This window comes from Dermacentor andersoni, chromosome 1 (genome assembly GCF_023375885.2).
Source record: "Dermacentor andersoni chromosome 1, qqDerAnde1_hic_scaffold, whole genome shotgun sequence".
Lineage (NCBI taxonomy): Eukaryota > Metazoa > Arthropoda > Arachnida > Ixodida > Ixodidae > Dermacentor > Dermacentor andersoni.
The window spans coordinates 355,585,911-355,608,951 of record NC_092814.1 but is presented as its reverse complement, the minus strand read 5'-3'; the positions used below and the strand labels follow the sequence as shown (position 1 = coordinate 355,608,951).

Genomic DNA, 23,041 nt, shown 5'->3' with positions numbered 1-23,041 from the left:
CAATGTTAGCTCGAAGTTTACTGTCCGTTCTGCTCAGATCAGTGCATACCACAGCAGCTCAGCAGGAATGCTAATGTACTTATAGTATGCATGCGCACAACGCTCATGCCAGCAGTGGAAGGCAAAACGCTCTCCTGGCACCGCCACTGAGCCAACTGAGGACATCACTGACGGTGCATCCACTTCGCTTTGTTGTTTTTTGCAACCAAACACACTCTGTGTCTGTGTAAACCCTCTAAGCCTCCGCGCACAAATGGCACATGGGCTGTTTATAGCGGGACAGCACGACGGCAGCAGTGTGACTGCGCCTAGAGTGTCCATAGAATTGCTATCACAATAAAATAACTATTGGCTAGTTATATTATACATACATTATGCCAACTGACAGCACACACATGGATACTGAAAACAATATGCCATCTTTTTCTTACTTTTCTTTATAGCCTCACTACACATTCAGCCACTTCTGACAGCATGGCAGAACAAACGAAGAAAAACTCTGAGTCTCTTGTACATTATTTAATGTACTACTATAAACAACCGTGTCACTAAATCTTACCTAATGTCTAGCATTGAATTCTTTCTTTGATTTGCTGTATCACATTCAGTTTTGTTTTTCAAGGCAAACTTTCATTTTGCAGTATGCCTATTTTTCTTCCCCCCAAAGTTTCTCTCTGACATATGCAATACGTATGATTGGCACGTGAGGAAAAAACAAAACAAAACAAAAGTGAAGCCTGCAATATGTGTATGTAATGGTGCAGAGGTGTTATTCTTGTCTTGCACATTCAACAGTCAAAAGCACTTATCTTGCAATTAAATGAACGCACACAAATGTGATTTTTAAAACCTTAATGTTATTAAAAATAACCTTAACCATAACCTTAACATTTAAGCATTGAATCAGCAGAAAATGTCTAACACCTTGCATTGCATCCTGATATGCACTCCTGACTGAAGAGAGCAAATGAAAGGCAATGGTTACAGGCACGGTAAAACAATTAACAAGGGCACAAAACAAAGTGTTCACTATGTCTGTCAGTATTTCACATTTTATGGCAAGTACAGAAAGATTATCGCCATAAACAAGCGGCGCTGATGTTTCATATGGCACATATTTGCATGTACATGGACATAATTTCTTGGCAGCACAGTTATTTTTCATACTAACCAGTGGCATCGTTAAGATTGACACATGCCACCAATGCAGACGAAGGCTGCTTTTCATTTGGCCAACGTGTGACCGGCCCCTTTCTATACACCTCAGATTCAACTAACACACCAGCAACCATGCAAACGTGGCGAGGAACACGATAACCAGCAAACAAACTCACCCTCTGAGAAACCATCAACCATGACAAGAAGCAGCCCCACGCAGTTCCACACTTAAATCTGCCACTGAGACCAGCGGATTTATGGTTGGTCCATTGTGCAACAACAACGCCAGCTTAGGCAGCTGCATGCACCACACAGACCCGGGTTGACGGGATCTGATGGTGCTGCTCAACTCCTGAAGAGTTCCGAGAGTGTGATATCTACTGCGTCACTGCCATGGCCATTGAGCGTGAGCTTGAACCTCACAAGGGCTTGGTATGCGACCAGCATTGCCAGGTCCCGATTGGGGCCCTCGGGAATATCACTGACGCAGTTCTCCATCATGAGGCCAAAGGCACGGCACGCACCCACTGCCGGAGCTGCCACAATGGCTGTTGAACCGCAAGGGTCCTCCGGAGGTGACTCACGTCGGTACCGGCCCAGTTGAAAGCTACTCGTGCTGCTGGTTCCAGCTCCACTAACACCAACACCATTGTCACTGTAGCACTTTCTTTTTAGGGGTATGGGAGAGTGGCCCGGAGGCGGTGCGGGCTCACATGGTGGGTGTGCATCCGAAAGGCTGTGATCCTGCAGCAGAGGTTAGCGGGTAACGAAAATGAGTGATGCCATTTGACTATCGCGCAACAATCAAAAAAGAGGACAAGCTCTGTCTTTTACTTCATCTGCAGATTTATATGACATGTGACTGTTAACATATCTGCTAAACTGTGAACTTCAAAATTCATAAAAGTTCCATGGACATGACAAGGCAGGGGTGATAGCATGTATTTTAGTAAAGCTTGCACTAAGTGTGCACACACATTTTGTGGCAAATACATTTCATTAACAATTATTAATAGAAAAGCTAGGAATGACAGTAGAAATTGAAAAGCAAACCACTGTTTTATATATCATAGTAACTTTTTCTGGAACTTTGCTGTTGCCAATTTTGCCTGCTTCAGAATGAATGAATGAACTTTATTCCCCTTTTAAGAGAGGGGAGGGGCCGGGGGGAGAGAGGGAAGTCTATGTACTCCAGTCCCAGCAGGCATCTGCCACCACATTAGGTTGCTAGACATCCGTCGGCCAGTCGTGGTAGGCCTCCACTACCTCCTTAGCCTACCTCAGGACTCAGTCCTGTAGGGTGGGATCTGAGCTGCGCAGGGCAGTCTCCCACAGCTCCTCACTACTAATTAATGGTTTGAGCGTGCGGGGGGGGGGGGGAGGGGGAGTATTGATGGGGCATTGCCACATGATACGGGAGAGATCTGCTACCGGGACAGGGCAAAAGCGACACTTGGGTGTCGGGTATGTGGCGGGAGAGAATAAGTGCAAAGTGTGCGGGGTAAGAAAAGTGCGAGTTTGTAGTTGGCGCCATAGTATTTCTCTCTGGTGCGTTCTAGGCACAGAGAGAGGTGGATACATTAGGCGTTGGTGTCTGTAATGTGTGCAAATTTCATGGAATGTGACGAGTGTGTCTGTATTGGCGTGTTGTTGGGAGTCATTGGGTTCTAGAGTTCGGCCAATATTTGCGGCCACTCGGTCCGTGAATCCTCGAGCAGCGGCATGAGCCATTTCGTTGCCGTGGAGTCCTTGATGTGCTGGAGTCCAGACGTGAGCAATGTCGTTTTCCGGTGGGTGAGCGACTAGTAGAGAGTGGGCAAGGTTGTTAATGTAGCCGTTACTGAAGTTCTGGATAACAGTCTTAGAATCACTTATGATGACGTTGCAACCGGGTAGCCGCGATGCGAGTGCAATGGCGGCTTCTTCCGCGTCGCCCGCCGAGGTGGTCTTGACTGATCCTGAACAAACAGTGTTGCCCTGGTTGTCTATGACCGCTAGAGCATGATGTCTAGGGGTGTAGGCTGCAGCGTCCACATTGTAGACTCCTTCAGCCTGTCCATAGCTGCGTTGTAGCGCCTTGGCTCAACGTTTGCAGCGTTTGATGTGAAATTCGGGGTGCATGTTTCTGGGTCAGAAACTTGTCTGAAAACACTTGCTTGAAGCAAGTACCCTACTAGTATAAGGCATTTTCTGCTGCCACAAAAAGGTGAGAAAGGTACAAAGGTACCATCAAAATTTCTTTATAGTATGCATTCTTTTTGTTTGCAATCTTATGCCTGTACCACCTTCCAACACCTTTAAACTTTCTTGCGGACAGAATCTGTTTTCGTAAAACTTGACACAACATTAGTAAAATTATATAACAATGAAGAATTTGTAAAGTTTACAAAAAATTCGGGAGGGTTGGCAGGTACGCTATTAAATGCCCAAACAGGACACTGCATGAATGGCGCACTTACACCAGCACAAAATATTTGCAATGTCAATGACATCAAGACCTGAGGAAACAGATGGTAAGACAACACAGTAGCATGTTGTTTAAATGTGACACACACAAACATGGCTTGTTTGACCTCTCTCCACTTGAGGCCTGCTCACTCCATTCATTGATTCTCCCTCTTTCGCCACAATAGATGTGGAATCACTAGCATTCCACAGGACTTTCAACTTGCATTGGGTAAAGGTAATGCACATTCAAGGACACGTGGTGGCATGCATTGTGGGGTGAAGTGCTGGAATGATCAGCCGCCTTCAAAAGCTTGAAGCTCTGCAATTACAATAAAAGAAATATTTGTGGAAGAATATTCAGAGGCGAGTACTGTGTGACTCTCAGTATATAACAAAATTTTCTACTTTAAGCGGCTACGATGGAGGCCTGATGAGTACTAGTCATGTAGTGATCAACAACAATACTCACAAAAAATGCAGCACAAACATTTCTAGATTACCGTGAAGATTCAATTTAAACACAGTGCATGCATACATTTCACACGAAGTGTGCTCATGCATGCCACTTCAGTGCAGACTTTGGTGCAGCAAGAAAGCAGACTGTGTGCAAAAAGTGAGCCTTACTCAAGTTTATTTGAAGACATGTATTAAAACAAAAAGAAAGAAACTGCAAAGTAACAGCAGCTGCCTTCTGATAATGAGACTTATGCAAGTTTATGTACTTGTGAATGATATTTAATCTGTAAGGCGTACTAAGGTCACCAGTACCAGACTTACCGGCAAATAATAAACAAAATTGTTCAAGATATTTGCTATTTCAACCTATTAACAGCAAACAAATTTAATTAATTTAATTATGGAGTTTGCCGTGCCAAAACCACTTTCTGATTATGAGGCACGCCGTAGTAGAGGACTCCGTAAATTTTGACCACCTGGAGTTCTTTAACGTGCACGTAAATCTAAGTACACAGGTGTTTTCGCATTTCGCCTGCATCGAAATGCGGCCGCCGCAGCCGGGATACGATCCCGCGACCTCGTGCTCAGCAGCCCAACACCATAGCCACTGAGCAACCACGGCGGGTACAACAAAGAAGGAAGCAGGGTCCGTCCCTTATGTAGATCTTGTGAAATATGTTCATTAACTATGGTATGCACAAATTATAGTCCACTGCTTAACCAATTAAATTAAGTGCGGCTGCAATGCACTCTTGTGCAGAGTTACAGAGACGGAGATGGCAGCTAACCATCACTGTGCCATGAATGTTTTGAAAATCTCTGTAACAAAATACTTTTTTCTATTGAGTAAGCATGCCTACTCTGTGCTCTGAAAGACTGCTGGAAGAAAAAAAATTTCCAGAGTCCAGTAACCCCGAGTTTCATAACTAAATTATTGCAAGCAGCTGTTATTTGCACCAAACTCTTTGATACATTTGGAGGCTAATGTTTAAAGTCTCAACTAAAGTTTCTTCCCCTGTTGCTCTGAACTTCTCATAAGAGCAGATATTTGGGTGAGTTGGAACTGATAGATGACGGAAATAAACAGTACAACTTTTACACAGACTGTAGGCAAAGAAGACGCACACAAGCACTGACTCACAACTAAATTTTCATTGAAAACGCAGGGACGTGTGTGTGTGTGTGTGTGTGTGTGTGTGTGTGCGCGTGCGTGCGTGCGTGCGTGCGTGTGATTATCACATTGCAAGAGTAAAAAAATTTTTGTAAACAACAGACAATCATCCTTTTGCATGTGCCACACCATTCTGCGTGCACATACAATATACACGTTTGCCACTTGTCAAGATACTGTATTCCTTTTTTTTGTTAATGTGACTGATGGATTCATGGATCAAGGAGTGTAACCCCGGCAGCTGTAATGTGTTCAGTGTAGGCATCAGGCGTCTTTATTATATGATCCCCTCCAATGAATGTGCGGTCTACAGAATTATATCACTCAGGACAGTGATGAGCAACAATTCCTAAACCACTGTGGTATTGCAGTGGATGGGTTTATGGAAATTTTGCAGTTTTATTTAGTCTACCATTGTGGGTCTCGATAGCTAGTCATTTGCGCAAGAAGCTGGGATTTGCATAGGGTCAAAAGTTGCACTAATGTTATGCACAATTTTCCTAAGTTCTGTAGACAGGTCATTATAAATGGATTTAGAGGAGGAGGAGGAATAACATGTATTGAAGAAAAAAAAAAGTGCAGGGGAAGGGAGCGGTGCAGGGTGGGTCCCTATTCCAAGACTCCAGTGGCCACTGCAAACCGCCCAGCTTGATCCAGGAGGCCCTCCTTGGCCTCGAGGTCAGCAAGAACGAGGATGGCCTCCCAGGGCTCCCTTAGCAAGGTGAGTACCAAAGGTGAATTAATAGTACGAGGTCTTTTGGTACACTCCTATGTTACATGAGGCAATGAAGGCCGGGACCCGCACCACGGGAAAGAGTTTAAGTTGTTTCGGTATGTTGATGACGTTCAGATAATTGCTTCAAAGGCAGATTTAAACAAACAGGCATAAAATTTTTGCAGCGCAAAGCACCGAAGTGAGGGAAATAAACAGGAATAAAAACAGACGAAGAAAGAAGAATTGCAAGAGGACAACACAAGCGCTGGCAAAAATCTGGCAAAAACAGACGAAGAAAGAAGAATTGCAAGAGGACAACACAAGCGCTGGCAAAAATCTGGCGAATCCTTTTGGTATTTCCCCTAGATGGGGCCAGCCTCCTGCATAAACTTTGATGAACTTCTGCTGGACATGTTCCTTGCCGAATGTGCCATGCCACCAAACGTGCTCGCCACACACACACCGCGATCCACGCAATCCTTATTCCATAATCCTTTTCTTTTTCCGCATTTCAGTGCTTCAAAATTTTACACCATGGACCTAAAGCAACTCACCCACATCGCTATTCTTAAAAAAACAGGTAGCCAATGTGCTAAAGGTTTCCGAGGAAAGAGGGAAGAGTGTATGTTTCACTGCTGAAGTACCCTAGAGATAATGAACTGCAGTTCTTGAGTTTAAAATTAAGGGTGCAAACCAGTGTGAGTCATCCTTATTGGGAGTTATAACACTAGGTCTGAGATATTTTTGATGGTTTATGGATTAGAATACTCGAAGGTGATAAAGCAGGGAATAGCCGTATCTTGTTTGTCCACTGCATGTTGTCATATCTTGCTTGAGACTATGAGCAAAACGAGAACAAGTTGAAAGCCAGTGCCAACGTTTCAACAAGTGGACTTCTCTTTTTCGAGACGACATGTGCTTTCCTTGGCACAGTATACATAGGTACAATTCTTCTAAAGGGGAGAGTGGGTAATGTGGGTGGGCAAGTGTGTAGAACTGAAAAGAGAGGTGTGCTATTCAGCGTAGGCAAAGGAATGTGAGGTAGCGTCGTGTGTCAGCCGGTTGATGTGTCACTGTAGGTTATTTTTTTTTTTTTTTGTGGAAGGGGCCTGGACACCTCTTTTCAATTCTATACCCTCGTCCATTGCCTTACCCACCCACATTACCCCCTTTCCTCTTTAGAGGAACCTTACCTATATATACTGTGCCAAGGAAAGCATATGTCGCCTTGAAAAGGACAAGTCCACTTGTTGAAACGTTGGCTCTTACTTTCACCTTGTTCTCGTTTTGCTCATCGTCTTGAATTTCCATCTCCCGCCTTCCCCATGTTTTCCCTTCCTTGAGACTGTGTTTTCTCAATTAGGAAAGCTAAGGTCAGCCAGATACCGAGAGAATGTGATGATGAGAGCGTCTGAGAAAGCTTTCAAACAGATTAAGGAAAGGGGGTAAAGGATCAAGTACAGAACGCTGGCAGCAGCAGCCTATAGTGGTCGTACCTCATGTGCATCGTATGTCGCACGAGTTAAAGAGTGTTGGTGCCCGATATGTCGGTGTTGTTTCTTATACACCATGCAAGTTATCTAGCATCTGCCCACATGTTCAAAGCAAGGCCGAGGGTGCTTTTAGCAAAGGAGCTTGCAATGTCAAAGACAAGTCACAGTCAGTAGAATGTAAAACAGGCATTGTGTATAGGCTGCCCTTATCATAAGGATGGTGCTACATAGGTCAATCAGAAAGTTGTGTAAATGCCAGATTAAAGGAATATGAAAATAGAAGAAAGAATAACGAAGCAATGTACCTTAACCTGCACTGCCGTGCATTAAGGTGTATGCCTGACCAGTAAGACTAACATCATCGTAAGACATAGAGATAGTGCAACTCACTTAGTCATGGAAGCTTAACACATTCAGAAAGCACAAGACGGATGCATCAGCCATTCATCAATCGCAATAACAAAAAAGAAATACAGTACCTTGACAAGCGGCAGATGTGGTGGTTGTATGTGCAAGCATAACGGTGTGGCATGTGCAAAAGGACAATTTTCTGTTCGCAAGAATATCTTTAGTCTAGCTGTGTGATACTTTATCCATACATATGTCGCTACGTTTTCAATAAAAATTTTGTTGTAAGTCAGCGCTTGTGTCTTCTTTGCCTACGGTCTGTGTAAAAGTTGTGCTGAACTTCTCAAGCTGGCATAACCAGCTTACCTAACTTGCATGGTGCATAAAAAAGCTAATGTAGAGCCGTACTTGGTCACTTGTGCTGGGTTTCTTTTTTTTTGTGTGTGAATGCCTTCTATTTTCTGCTGTGTTGTTGTTGTTTTCTATTGCCAACCTTGAGTCGAGGCAGGGAAACGAACTCTGGTGGCCTAAATGACCTTGCTAAAGCTATGGCTGAGAAGCAGCCGGGAAGCATAAAAGAGGTCATTAAGGTATTGACTGAGTTGGTGACTAAGCTAGATCCTTTCACGTCAGACATTAAAAGTGACGTTGCTCGGATCAGTACCTCAAATGGTGAAATTTGGACGGAAATCACTGGTCTTCATCGATCCGTACATTTCTTGAGTGATAGTTTTGAAAAATTCAAACTTGATGTTGAGGCCTTTCGTGGTGAGCTTTCTGCTGTTAGGGCTGACAATGAGCAGTGCCGCATTGAAAGTGAACTCCTCAAAAAAGAACTGAAGCATGCTAGGAGTGAGATAACTGGGTTGAAACAATACTCCAGAAATATGAATGTTGAAATTCAAGTGCTTCTGGTTGTACCAGATGAGGACCTTCTGAAGGAAGTTGGAAAACTTGCAGGGTATCTGATGGCCGGCACCAATGAGAATGACAAAGATGTGCATCGTGTGCCATCCAGAGATAAGAGTAGGCCGCATGTGGTCACAAAGTTTCGTTTGAGAGCTGGCCGGGACAGAATGCTTTCGGCAGCAAGGAAAAGAAAACTGAATACAAGGGATTTAGGGTATGACACAGATGCTTCGATCTATGTAAATGAGCAACTCTGTCGCGAAAACATAATTTTGCTAGCAAAAGCGAGACAAGCAAGGAAAGAGAAAAAATGGAAGTTTATCTGGGTGTCTCAAGGCAAAGTTCTCATGTGGAAATTGGAAAAGACACCAGTTTTGTGCATAACGTGTAAGGAGGGCTTGGCGCAAGTTGTTTAACTGGTCGTCACGGTGGGAAAATGGTTTTCTTAGTTGTGATCCTGCATGTAATTTTTCTGTATTTTTTTGATCGCTTTATTAAGCAGGAAAACATAATCCTGTCCTTCTGTAGAGTGTTATATGTGTCTAAACCTATTTCTTCATATTACACAGCATTTTATGTAACCAATGCCCCTACTCTTCATCTATATTATGCAACTGAACATTTTTTATAACGCTTTCAATATTGTTGTGTGCTGTATTAGTGCCATATATCACTTCTCTGTTGTCTGTGCTAGTTTTTCTAACCTTGTACAACGAAAGTATCGCTTCGTAACGATTCAACAACATCTCTTAGTGAGTACATTTACCCTATTCAAGGGCTGCTGTTTTGTTATACTTGCTATAATTATTTCTGTATACATATGTTATTACCCCTGTCCACTAATGGACTTTTAATACGATGGGTTCTAGTCCGTCGGAACTAAATTCACGCACTGTAGACCAGCGCATATCACCCCTAGCTGTGCTTCACATTAATATGCAGTCTGCTCGTTGCAAAGAGGTCAGCCTCTTTGTTCTTCTTGATGAGTTTAAATTTGATTTCTCCATAGTTATGCTAACAGAAACTTGGTACCGTGATGACTCGAACGTTATTAATATCGCAGGTTATAATCCAGTTTATTTAAATAGGAAAATAAGGACAGGAGGTGGTGTATGTATGTAGCGTATTTACTCGATTCTAAGCACCCCCTTTTTTTCACGATCGCGATGCCCAAAGTGAGGGGGGGTGCTTAGACTCGAAAAATCTAGAATGACCCCCCTCCTCCCTCTTTTCGCTACGACATCACGAGGAGATGGGTGTGGGAAACAACATTTTAATTTGCAAACATTCAAAAAAGAAAATCGGTGCAGACAGTAAACCCACCGCTTGTGTAGGCTGCTCAGTCACTATCAGTGGCACTCGAGTTCGTCACACCGCTTGAACCGCTGCTCTCAGTATCCCACAGCAGGTTGTCTTCCGATCCGTCGAAGTTGTTTGTGATCGAGCACTTCTTAAATGATTTGACCACAACGTCCACTTGGACCCTCTTCCACGCGTCCGAAATCCACTTTGCGATGGTTGATGGGGACGCTTTCTGCAGCTTTCCCGGCGGCGTCTTTTTCCGGTCAGGGTTCCGCGCCCACTCTTCGTACTCCTGCCGGAGATTGACTTTGAAGGCCTTGTTGACTGAAACGTCGAGAGGTTGCAGCACTGGCGTCATGCCACTCGGAATCCCAACCTCGTCGCTATTGATGTTCCGAAGCTTTGTCTTTACCTCCGGGGTCAGATGGCCGCGAAACGCGTCCAACAGAAGCATCGACCATGTGCCTGCAGGTCCGCCCAGCAATGATTCCAGAGTGAGCAAGCGCGTTTGGCGGCCTTGGCTACGTGCTTTTCCTAACAAATAGGGGGGTGCTTAGATTCGCATGCAAACTTTTTTCCTAATTTTTCGCGAAAATAGAGGGGGGGGTGCTTAGAATCGCGAAAATACGGTACGTTAAACATGAGATGAGATATGAATGGCTTAACGAGTGGTCTCAATGCACGGATGATATTGAAATTGTATGTCTTAAAGTAGAAAACTTTGTTTTTGTCGCAGTATACAGACCACCTGATGGCAGCATAAACAATTTTATACAGTTTTTAGATAACATATTTTCCTTTGTTAATGACAATGGATATAGACTCGTGTTGGGAGGTGACTTGAGTATTGATATATTAGCAAGCACAAATAAGCAAAAGGATCTTTCGGCACTTTTTGATTCCCCCTTTTTATTGAATGTTATTGTCATTCCTACTCATATTACTGACTCGGGTGCAACATTAATAGACCTGTTCATAACAAACTTTCCCTTCGATTCCGTACTTTCTGGCACTATTGGTACTGCTATCAGTGATCACCTACCTATATATCTTATTGTACACCAATCCTGCAGCACACTCAGATACATTATAGAGATGTAAATTTTATCTCTCTTTCGCGCTTTCATGATGAAATTGAGCAAACGCAATGGGATGACTTATTTTTTTTATCCTGTGCTGATTTAGCTTACGAGTATTTTATCTGAACGATCAGTTCAGTTTATAATAAACGTTTCCCACTTCAAGTTTTCAAAAACCAAAGCGTGCCCGCAAACCTTGGATGACTACAGAGATCCTAAAAATGATGAAGGAAAAGGATAGGCTACTTCACGCATTCCTAGTTAACTGAAATCCAGATGCTTTGAGGATGTTTAAAAATGTAGAAATTTGATCATTAAGCTACAACGGCAAGCAAAACGAAATTACTATCATAACATGTCCGAGGGCATCACAGATATCAAACAAATGTGGAATAAATTACACTCCATCATATCTCCAGGTAGAGTAAGAAATAGTTTAGAAGAACTTGTAGGTGACAATGAAGTTATCAAAGGCAAGGAGTTAGCCGACAAATTCAATGAATACTTTACATCTGTAACTGAGAGCTCACATCAAGAGAGCGCCTTTGATTACTTGCCTGTGCCGCTCAAGGAATCAATATTTCTTTTCCCAACTGATGAAAATGAAGTATTAAGAGTATTTAAAAACTTTAAGATGAGTAAGAGCGAGGATATAAATGGTCTAAAAATGGAACCGATTAAATATATTATTGATCTCCCTAGTCTGTGCGTGACATATATTTATAACCTTTCCTTAAGAACTGGCACTTTCCCACAGAATATGAATAATGGCAAAGTGACGGTAATATACAAAAGTGGAGATAAAAACATTCTCGGTAATTATAGATCTATTTCAATCCTTCCCCTATTCTTCAAAGGACTTGAAAAAATGATTCATCTTAGACTATCAAACTTTGTTGACAAACATTCTGTCATAACAAAATCGCAATATGGATTTAGATCAGGTTTTTCAACAGAAAGTGCTCTACTGTTTCAAAAAGAATTGGTTCTTAAAAATATTGAAGCAAAAAAATTCACACTCGGCATATATTTAGATATGTCCAAGGCCTTTGATAAAATTATCCATGAAACATTAATAGGAAAGCTGCAATGATATGGAGTTCATGGTGTTGCCCTTAATCTAATTCAAAACTACTTAGCAAACAAACAGCAATGTGTATCGATAACCAGAACTCTGTCTTCTATGCAACCTGTTAAATATGGAGTTCCCCAAGGCAGCATATTGGGGCTGCTTTTGTTTATTATATTCATTAATGATATCATAAATGTTGACCCTTCAGCCCATACATAATCTACGCTGATGATGGAAGTCCTTTTTTTCGGGAACGAAAATATGTGACCTCGTGAATCTAGCTAACTTGACATTAGCAAAAATATGCAGCCGGACACTTAGAAATTCTTTAGAAATTAACTGCTCAAAAACTAAAGCTGTTCTTTTTTGCTCTAAATCCCCACTTTATCAGCTCACTCATTCTTATAATCTCATGTTGAATAATAATAAAATTGAATTTTCTTCTACAGCAAAATCTCTAGGTATAATTTTTCACGAATATATGAAATGGGATAACCATACGTAACTTTTACAAAACAAACTTTGCAAGGTCTTGGGCGTACTGAGAAAATGTCAGCGTGTATTGCCAGTTCCTCAAAAGCTTTCGATATTTAAGGCACTCTTCTCGTCACATCTGCGTTATTGCAACTTAATTTGGGGTAACGGAACACAATAATCCACAAATAATCTTGTTATCCTACAAAAAAAGGCCCTACGTTCCGTTGCAAACCTACCATTTAATGCACATACTTCAGAACTATTCGTTAAATGTTATGTAATTAAATTAAACATGCTATATGAATACACTTTATTACTTTTCTTTAGATCTGATACTGTAAAAAATTGCGATTATATACGTAGTGTAGCTTACTTGCAACTAAATCCTTCTTTGCGCCTAAATAGACACCTGGAAAAATGGTATGCGCCACAGCCGCGCACAAATTATGGCTTTCAAACAATAAGTTATTGCTTGCCGAAGACATTAAATAAATTCAAGATTTCTTATGAAAATGTTCGCATACTCTCTAATACTTCTGTTTTAAGCATGCTGTGTTAAATATGTTCATAGTTAAATTTCACTTTTTGTAAAAATATGTTTTCTGTTGATATCATGTGTTTTCTCATTTGACACCGACATTGAAATGTATTTTTCTTTTATTGCCATGCTGCCTTAGTGAACCAGGGACGTGGGGCTAGTTAAGCTGTTTTCTAATCCAGCTTTTTTTCCCTCGTCCCAACCACTTATGTGAAACTCCATGTATGTGGTAAATAAATGAACTTGAACTTGGGAGAGAAACTTACGTACACTCACTGCCGCTGTCTTTATTGCTCCCGTCCATCAGGGATGGGATGCCATAGACGCTTGTACTTACACAACTAGACTTTATATACAGAGTATATATGTACAGGCAGCTATTCAGAATGGAACTGATGCATTAACTTGGCAAAGCTGAATGTGCAGAGCATGGCTCCTACATACAAGCACCCATGAGGGGTCGGGAGCTCTGTTTTAACACCTTGGCTGCTCCTCATGAACCACCCCCATTACAGATTACAATAGACCGGCGACCTGATTGGGACAACTGAGATGTTACATACACATGACCATTTCTCGCATTCTCCCTCCTCATTTCCCAGAATGCCTAAAAAAAAAAAGAGAGAGCTCTGTCTCTGTGAGCTCGTTAAACTGTCAATGTTGAGAAGGACAGCCTCATCGGTGTCGGCACTCAGCATATTGTGCAAGGGCAGAGCCCTTTGAATCGCACATGTGGCCGATCATGTTACATTGGGTCTGGGAAGTGGCTTCCTTGTGACTAAAGCACGCCCACTGACACACTTAATGGTGCATTCCATCAGAGTTCATTTCTGGCGATATGCGAGGTGGAGACTGTTTTTGCTTACGGGGCTATGCCCTTCCCACCTTCCTTTGTCTGTCACCATTCTTTACATTTCCAGTTACAGTGAATATGGCAGACACTTCTAAGTCATAACAAGCAGCTTACTGATACTGTAACGTAATGATGGTGAAGAACTGGTCAGTGCCAAAATGGTAAGTCACAAATGTAACTCTTTATCAGGTGACCTTGTACCCAGAAAAACAAGTAGCACTGAAAGCACAACCAATGATAACAGCAAGCACAATCGCTGTTCGCCAAAATCTGATTATGGGTCAAGTGTGCCAGCTATTTATACATGAAACATCGTGCATTCTAGCATTAATTGCTGGTGCTCCGCAAGTTCCACGATGTATACCATCATTTATGTCAGTCGCACATGCTATCTGATTAAACAAGATGCTTTTGCCACAGAATTGGTGACAATATTCAAGAAAGTTCAGATAAATGAAAACATGTCTTGCGCCAAGCAATAACTTTGTAACCATGGTTAATCAGTGAAAAATGGCCACCACAAAAAGGTAAATAATGAATATGTGTCACTATCCTCGAAGAAAGTATTTTACCAGTACTAATCGATGACACTGAAGCATGGAGGATGACAAAACAGCTTGAAAAGATGCTAAGGACTGTTGCCACGAAGCAATCGAACAAAAATGATAAGCGTAACATTAAGAGACAGAAAGGCAGTGGAATCTATTAGAGAGCAAACAAGTGAGGCTGATACTTTAGTTGAGAATGGAGTGGAGATGGGGCAGGTCATCCAATGCATATGGCAGGTATGCAGGCACTATTGTGAGATCCTATAGTCCGTCACATCCCTAGCACCACCTTAGCTCCTCTTTAATAGCGTTGCAACACTGAAGAATTATCTTCTTCCATTCAGCTGGCCATCGGCACAGTCAGGTGCTTAAGTTACGCTCTCTTTAGATGTATTAAATGTGATGATCTGCATCACCACCAGTCAAATTTATCTGTACGAGACGAGGAGAGGCAGTGCCAACTGTTAATCAGAGCCACGTGCTGGCCAGGGGCTGCAATTTTTTCGTACTGTCTATGCACCGCCGACCAAAACAACCCCCAGCGCCAGAAATCCTTCTGGATTTTGTCTAGAATGTCTTTTTCATGCTCGAAAAGACATTTCACAGCGAAAATTGCAAACTCGGGCTGGATTTCGTGGCAACGCCCATGCACCGGGAGTCACATAAGACTAAGAGCCCCATCCGAGCGCAAAGTTTCAAGGGCATTTCGATGGCGAGCGGGCTTATCATGGCATCTCGCAGATGCCACGAAATCTAAGGAGCACATGGATTTCAATTCTGAAACTTTATGGGTAAAGCTCTCATAAACTTTAGATGCGAAAGATGCACTGACACTTCCAAAGTCGTGCTTTAGATTTTCAATTCCGGAACTTTGTGCGTTTAATGTTGTTATAAACATTTGACGCCAAAGGTGCACTGACTTTTCTAAAGTCATACATCGGAACATACAACGAGACAAGCCAAATCTAGACACTATCAAACAAATTGACAAAGAATGCAGCAAGGTCCAATGAGCCGAAGTGTTGTGGTGGTTCATTTGTGCTGTCATGTCACAGGAACGAATATCAACATTTTTTTCACCTCCACCAAACATCCATGTCAAGCCACTAAAGTCAGCAAAGGTAACAACGTTCTTATTTATTTTTTCTACTTTGACTTTTATTCGTGAGGACACATTGAGCTTCTTAAATTTTCTTGTTCTCGCTACCCGTGGGGTGCCAGAGCCAGCCAGAGCAAATGCGTTTTTCTCGTGTTGCCCCAACCACTGCGCGGCGTGCTCGATGCACATTCGTTTTTCTCTGGCTGAGTGGATTTTTGCCTGGCAGAGTTTTGGACGCTTTCTGGCTAGCAGACGAGAAAAAAAAAAAAAAAAAAAAAAAATGGTCGCTCGCAGCCATCACTGTGGGGACTTCACAGATTGCAACGCATTCGCTTGAGCGCAACCTCTCTGGAAAGTCTCGTCTCGCTGGTGTAGGATACTGAGCAGTATGCGTATGGTTCTCTGTGGACCAAGCATCTCACGTTTTCTTCGGTATTCCTTCGATAGCAACATTAGGTGCCCAAAATAGGCATTTAATTGTGGCCAAGATGCTTTCCTTTGCGTTTTTTCATTTTGGTGCCCCCGCCCCACAATAGAAAAAAAAAAGGCATTGTTGCAGCGCAGCGAATTGTCGCATGGTGAAAGTTCGAGTTTGTTACTTCTTTTGCAGAAAGTAATGAGCCACAGGACACTTCAGTTGCCGGATACTCGTTTTATATTATTGTGATAGCAATTATATGGACACTCCAGGTGCATTCCTGCTGTCACCATCACTTTCATGTTCCATATAAAGTCCAAGGGCCATAACATTGTGACCGCATGCCGCATGCTGTATGTGTGAATGAAAGCGCGAGGGGGGGGGGGGGGGGGGGAGCACGGGTGAGCCGACGATGGTGGTTCAGTCTTGTGTGCGCAAGGGAGAAAAGCAGGGAAGAAGCGCGCCACCTTCCATCACGCGCGATACATCGGGGGTGAGTGGATGGAGGGGTGGCGGACCTTAGAATTCTGTGATCTGTGAATGTGTGATTGCGCAACATGTTTACTTGCCTTGTTTGACGCATTACATACAGTGACTTTTTCTTAGATACGTAGGTTCATTGGAGACTTGTACATATATTTAAATATCTTATTGCGAGGTTTTGTGTATACGTGCAGTGAACTTTGTGTCCAGTGACACTTTCCTGCCCTTTATCAAGCTGTATCTTCGCATTTCTAATGCACGAGGGTGAGTCAAATGAAAGTGAGCCAACCAACCTTCCACAATAACGGTTCGGTTCATTATCTGCGACGCATGCGCATAACACACAGGCATCTCTCATGTACAAAAGTGACATGCAGGTGTGAGGATGAATGTTTTTAATGCTCTCATACACTGGGTTGAATGTGGTTACATGACATAATGGACGCTCCAAAGGTACAGCGGCGTGATATCGTGAGGTTTATGACAGCTGAAGGTGTTTCCAAAAAAGAAATTAGTCGCCTTGTGGCTGCCATGTACATCGAACATCATATTTCATTGGCCACTGTGAAGCGTTGGAGGAAATGGTTCAAAGAAGGACATGAAAGTTGCAAAGACGATCCAAGAGCGGGCCAAAACCACTGTGCAATCACCCCCTATGCAATTGCAAAGGTTGATGAGCTGATCAGACAAGAACAGAGGATAAGCATCGATGAACAGGGAGAGCATGTGAACATCAGTGACGGTTCGGTTCACACCATAATTCATGAACATCTCGGTTATCGGCTCTTGTGTGCACAATGGATGCCCAAGATTTTGAACCGCCACCAGAAGACGGAGAGGCTCGGCGATGCCTTGACTCATCTGATCCGGTATCACAGTGAGGGTGACGACTTCTTGTCTGCAATTGTGACCAGGAACGAATCATGGTGCCACTACTACAAACCTGAAACACGACGGCAAAGCCTACAGTAGAAAAATTCGAATTCACCACACCCAAAGGAAGCAAAGGCCATTATTTCTGCCGGAAAGGTGTTGTTGACTTTTCTTTCATTCGTCAGGGGGCCATTACTGATAGAATTTGCTAAACCTGGAGAGACTATAAATTGTTTCCGATATTATGAAACGCTGGATCAGCTCCGTGTCGCAATCAAGAACAAACGACGTGGACAATTGACGAATGGGGTCATCTTACTCCATGACAATGCCCGTGCCCACGTCGCTGATGTGGTTAACACAAAACTGGCAGAGTTCAAGTGGGAAATGCTGCAAGATCCGCCATACAGCCCAGACCTGTTGCCTTGCGACTTCCTCATTTTCGGGTAATTGAAAAAAACTGCTCAAGGGAACCAGATTCGTGTCAGACGATGACGTGGAAGAGTTAGTTATGGACTTTTTGAAACAGCAACCCAAGGAGTTTCATGAGACAGGAATCACGCAACTCGTTAATCAGTGGGACAAATCTCTAAATGCTCATGGAGACTACTTTTAAATAAAGTACCCCGTTTGCCATATATTCGCACTGGCTCACTTTCATTTGACTCACCCTCGTATATTCTGCAGAACTCCTGCTTTTTATGTGTGCTCTCTGTTGCGACTATTATTTTGGTGCAATTACAATACACGACCGGTGACAGCTGCTCCTGCACAATACATTGGAACAAATGACAGCATCATTGAGATTCTTCCCTGGTCGTTGCATATGTACAAAAATGGAAACAATGTTCTTGACTGACAAAGTTTCATTAACATATTTGTCCTCAACTTGCTCATTTCATGGCCCTTACATTTTTCATATGAGCGGCATGCCCTGCTTTGCTGCTTTCGAACTGATATAGTTCTAAAGTTCGTGTGATATTTTGTTTACTTATTAAAAAGACAAAAAACATTGAAGCATTGACATCACTTATTTCGGGCACAATTTTTTAGACATACGAGTACATTCTTTTATAAAAAAATACATACTTTATTGTCTTGACAGTGCGTAGCATTCAAGAATTCATTTGCAGCATCTTTGGCAATGGCAATGCAGTTATTATTCATGTATTTGATCCCTCGACGAGTTCTATAAGGAAGTGCGTGTGGAGGCCGAGCTTTTACGTGAGCCCCTCTCGAACGAAATTTCTGGCTACGTCACTGGTGCTGGCACAAGCAAAAAATAGCTGTTTAGGCATGATATTTCGTCTTTAGACAATATAATCAAATGCTGGCTAACACACGCACTTCCGTTATTATTGATATGCCAAGTCTCGACCATAAGATGTGTGTCTTCAGTCTCATGTTTGAATAAAATTATACTGTCACAATTACAATTGCAACTGTATAGACAGGCAACAGAATAATATTGTTGTATCCAGTGGATGTTCATTGAGGGGAGGTCTCACTGTTATTAGACAAAAGTTTAATGGACTCTTTTTTTTTTTTTTTTCCCATTTCTTTTTTTTTCTCAGGGGCATCCAATGAAAAATTGCTAGGTGAAAAGCAAAAATCAGACGATAAATAGTTGATAAAGGAGCTCACTCCTTCAATAACTCTAAGGAAACTAGCTGTCACGATGATTCACCTCTTTCTCCGACTTCCTGCCCATCCTATATAAGGGTCCTGAACCACCCCTTGGGCTTGGTGAAAAAAAAAATAATATTCTGCGGATAGCACAGACTACTGTAAACATCACAGTCAAATTTCACAGTCATGCGTGGTGCATGGAACTCACAAACGGAGCATGAAGCCATCCTTTTCCCCAACACTCTCCTTTTAAACAAAGGCCATCTCCTCACCTATTTCGAAGCTACCGCCGACTTGCATATGTCAACATATGCAAGATTCCAATAGACACTGCTATTGCCCGATAGTCGACATCAATTAAGAAGGGTGTTTGGATTAGTGTGCTTGCTCCTACTGTTACTGTGTATATTAATTTACACAGCTTACTAAACGTACAGCTGAAGTACGCAAATATCTTCACTACGAATTTCAATAAGGATTATGTACTTCAGGAAGTAAACGACTATTTTCCTCTCACGCTAGGCTGCACCCGTCCATGTAAGAATGAAACTCTGGTGACACTGCTTATCGGTGTCCTAGCCATAGGGTCTCAGTAATTTCGATTATTTTTTAACACTCAACTAGCCTCAAACCATGTAAAACTTAAGCTCAGATCACACGTATGCGACGCCTACCATGCCTTGCAAGAAATGGCAGTTAACATCTACAGGGGATGCTCACTCCTGGCTGCATCTGTCTAGACGTGATTCGCATTGAATTATTGATAGCGCTTCAAAACGTGCTATGCTGGTTTGCCTACCATCTGTGCAGAACAAAGCTGATCCGCATCACCTAGCACAACCAGACTGGAGCCCACAAGCACCAGCACACACTCCAGCCCTGCCATGGACAGTTGCACATAACTGCATCTGCTGGGTAGTGTAAATAATGCGGCTGCCACAGGGTGCTGTGACTTGCCCTCTTGCCATAACCTTGTAAGCGGGACACTGCCACTGGCGCTGCCCAGCTCCTTCGGAATGGAGGAATATCTTGTGGCCTGAAATTGTATTTTAGACTCATCTGCTAACTTTTCCTTGCACGAGAAAGTAATTTATTTAGTGTCCAGCTAGCGCGTGTTGGAGAAAGTGGCCTTGTGCACACAAATGGAGTCGCAGTGAACGAAGTAGTGCATTGGTGCATGGCCTCCGAGGTTTCCATCGCATCCAGTAATCAGTGTTTTAAAAATTTCTACTCTTTTTCCAGATAAACCACTGCAAGTTTAGACCCTTCGAATAGTAGGCCTCCTGTTGTGCTACAAAATACAAAAACCTTGAATAATGGTAGACAGTCCTTTTAAAGAAAACATACCATACACATACAATGGTGGAATAGCCATTCAACCTTTTTGTGCAGGTTTTGGCACAGGCAAAAATCTGATTTGGCACAGCGACAAGCACATTTAGCACCATGTACAACATACATCTACATACCGGATATGGTCTCAAGTTTAACTGAACGAATCAATAAACTTAGCGGAGCCGGCTTCATAAGCATCAATTAGGAATTACCAATTGATGCTTAAAAATTACCAAACTAGATTCATTTATTTACTTATATGCAGTACCCCACAGGGTATAAATACACTTCAGAAGGGAGGGGCACACATAACAAAATAGAACAGAAAAATATAGCAAATAAAGAAAGCATAATACAGAACAGATTACACACTTCAAGTAAGAAGAACACACAAAAAATAACTCCTCGTACAGTATTTTTATAGCAGGGTTGATAGCGCATTTTTATGTTCATTATGGAGGTGTTGATTAAGTGGTGCCAGTCCCTTGTGGTTCTGGGAACAAATGATTGTGAGCCTGCAGTCATTAAAAAATATATGCTAACCTTATGGGAATGATCAAGCCAGTGCAAGCAATATGGTGCTGGAAGTACTATAAACAAGGAACAAAGGTCAGCGTTGTGGAAATACACCATACCAAAATGACAAATGTGTGACTGCTTTCTACAGCTAGCTAGGGAGGGAAGATTAAGAGTAGTTTTAAATTCTGTCAGGCTAGCAATGCGATGATGGTTAACTAAAATAAAATGAGCAGAACAATTTTGTACTGGCTCAGTAGCCTGTAATGTGGGTCCTATACGGGCAAGGCGTATTCAAGTCGGGGCCAACATAGGTAGTATAAAGTAACAAGTTTAGTGACAGCGGGGCAAGGTACAAGTTTCTTTTCAGGTAGCCCAAGATTTGGTTCACATTAACAATTAACAATTGTTTCCAGGACAAGTCATTACATATATGCCCACCAAAGTAGCGCTAGGATGCTATGGTTTGGAGGGAGTTATTTTAAACGCACTCTAAGACACTTTTCTAACTAGTCATTGATGGCCTCGCTGTTGAAGTATGTCATCTCATGAATCTTATGCCATAAACATTCATGGAAGTCTTCAACTACGAGGGTGAATCAGAAAGTCTTTGCCTCTATTTTTCATTGGCCAAAATAAAGTACATACAGGTACTTACAAATATACGTACTATTGTACGTACCTTACACTATTTTTCTACATAGTTCCCACACCGGTTCAGACATTTGTCCGATCGCAGTACTACATTTGAGAAATGTTGTCATCCATCAGCAAAGCACGCAGCCTCCCCGAACACTCATTGTCACGCCAGTCTTCGCGGCCCTTTTGAGCACTCGCAACACCACCACCTCAGACTTTTCAAAGCGAGACACCTTTCCCCATACGTGGACTGCACTCCCCTGTACATTTCAATGGCCATTCGTCCCTTGCTCCAAAGAAAATAAATCGCACTTTGTTGCTTGTGCACTGTGGACGTGTGAAGCACAACTGCCATCTTTAACAACTTACAGCAGTGCCGTGCCGCATAGCTACCAGCACATAAGGCCGGGCCAGTCCAAGAAAGGTCCACCGCTCAGAATGGATATGTTACTTTGCATTTACAGCCATTTTGGCTAAAAAAGATAGGTGCGGAGACTTTCTAATTCGTCCTCGTATAAGTAGAGCTATTGCATCGATGCCCGGCTTTCTCTCTCTTTTCATCTCCACTAGCGCGCTGGAAGCTACACAGCAGAGAAGCCAAGAAGCCAAGATGGCAGAGAAGCCAGTCCCGGCCAAAAGCTGAGTGTCACGACAACGAAAGGGCTCATTATGGCACCCCATGGAGACCGCAGTAGACTACGCTGCGCAGCACACCACTGTGACTTGGAGGCCATGTGCAGTCCAAAGACGAAATTATTTTTCTGTATTTTTGAGAGCAGAGAGATACATACTTCTCATTTATTTATCTTAACATTAGCAATTATGTGTTACTGAGAATGTCCTTGTGATCACAAAATCAGTCAATAGCGTTGGTCGGCCAACTGCGTTCAACCAGCTTTCAATGAAGACACTGCGGATGCGAGAGCAAGCATCGGTTCACTTCTTCTGACACAATTGTAAGTTCCCTACTGCATGCAGTGCAATAATATTTGGCTCGCATGTTCAAAGGAGCCTCCTCAAATAAATAGGAAAACAGAAATTAATCTAGATTAAAAGACAGCTCGCTATTGGTGGGAGTTGAATCCACATCTTTCACATTACGCATGCAGTGCTCTACCGATGAGCTACTGCAGTGGTCGTCCTTCCATCCATTTTCTTCGGTTTTGTTGTTGTTGTTGTTGGATCTAGCCTTGGGAGCGATAGCAAGCACAATTGATGGCCATGGTAGTGGGTGTGGAACATCCTTTCAACCGCAAGAACACATGTAGCATGGGAACTCAAGAGCACTTAGAATGCCTTCTGACATCAAGGCTTCTTTCTCGCTCTCTCTCTCTCTCTCTCTTTTTACATGCACTGCATTAGGCTTGTATTCTAGCTTGTCAACTTGGATTAACTTGTAGCTGTAGCTTACATGTTGTGAATTGTGAACTAATCCTGGGAACTCATTCTTGAGTGCTTTCGTATTCCTATGGCTTTTTCACA

General features: G+C 42.6%; 1 protein-coding gene across 1 annotated transcript in view; it reads right to left on the bottom strand.

Annotated features, from left to right (window-relative positions):
• LOC126516795 (uncharacterized) overlaps nucleotides 1-23,041 on the bottom strand; it is a 48,823-nt gene continuing 25,782 nt past the window's right edge. The window contains exon 3 of the mRNA XM_050166899.2: nucleotides 1-1,902. Within this exon, the coding sequence (XP_050022856.1) occupies nucleotides 1,504-1,902 (399 nt within the window). The 3' untranslated portion in view covers nucleotides 1-1,503. The remainder of the gene's footprint in view (nucleotides 1,903-23,041) is intronic.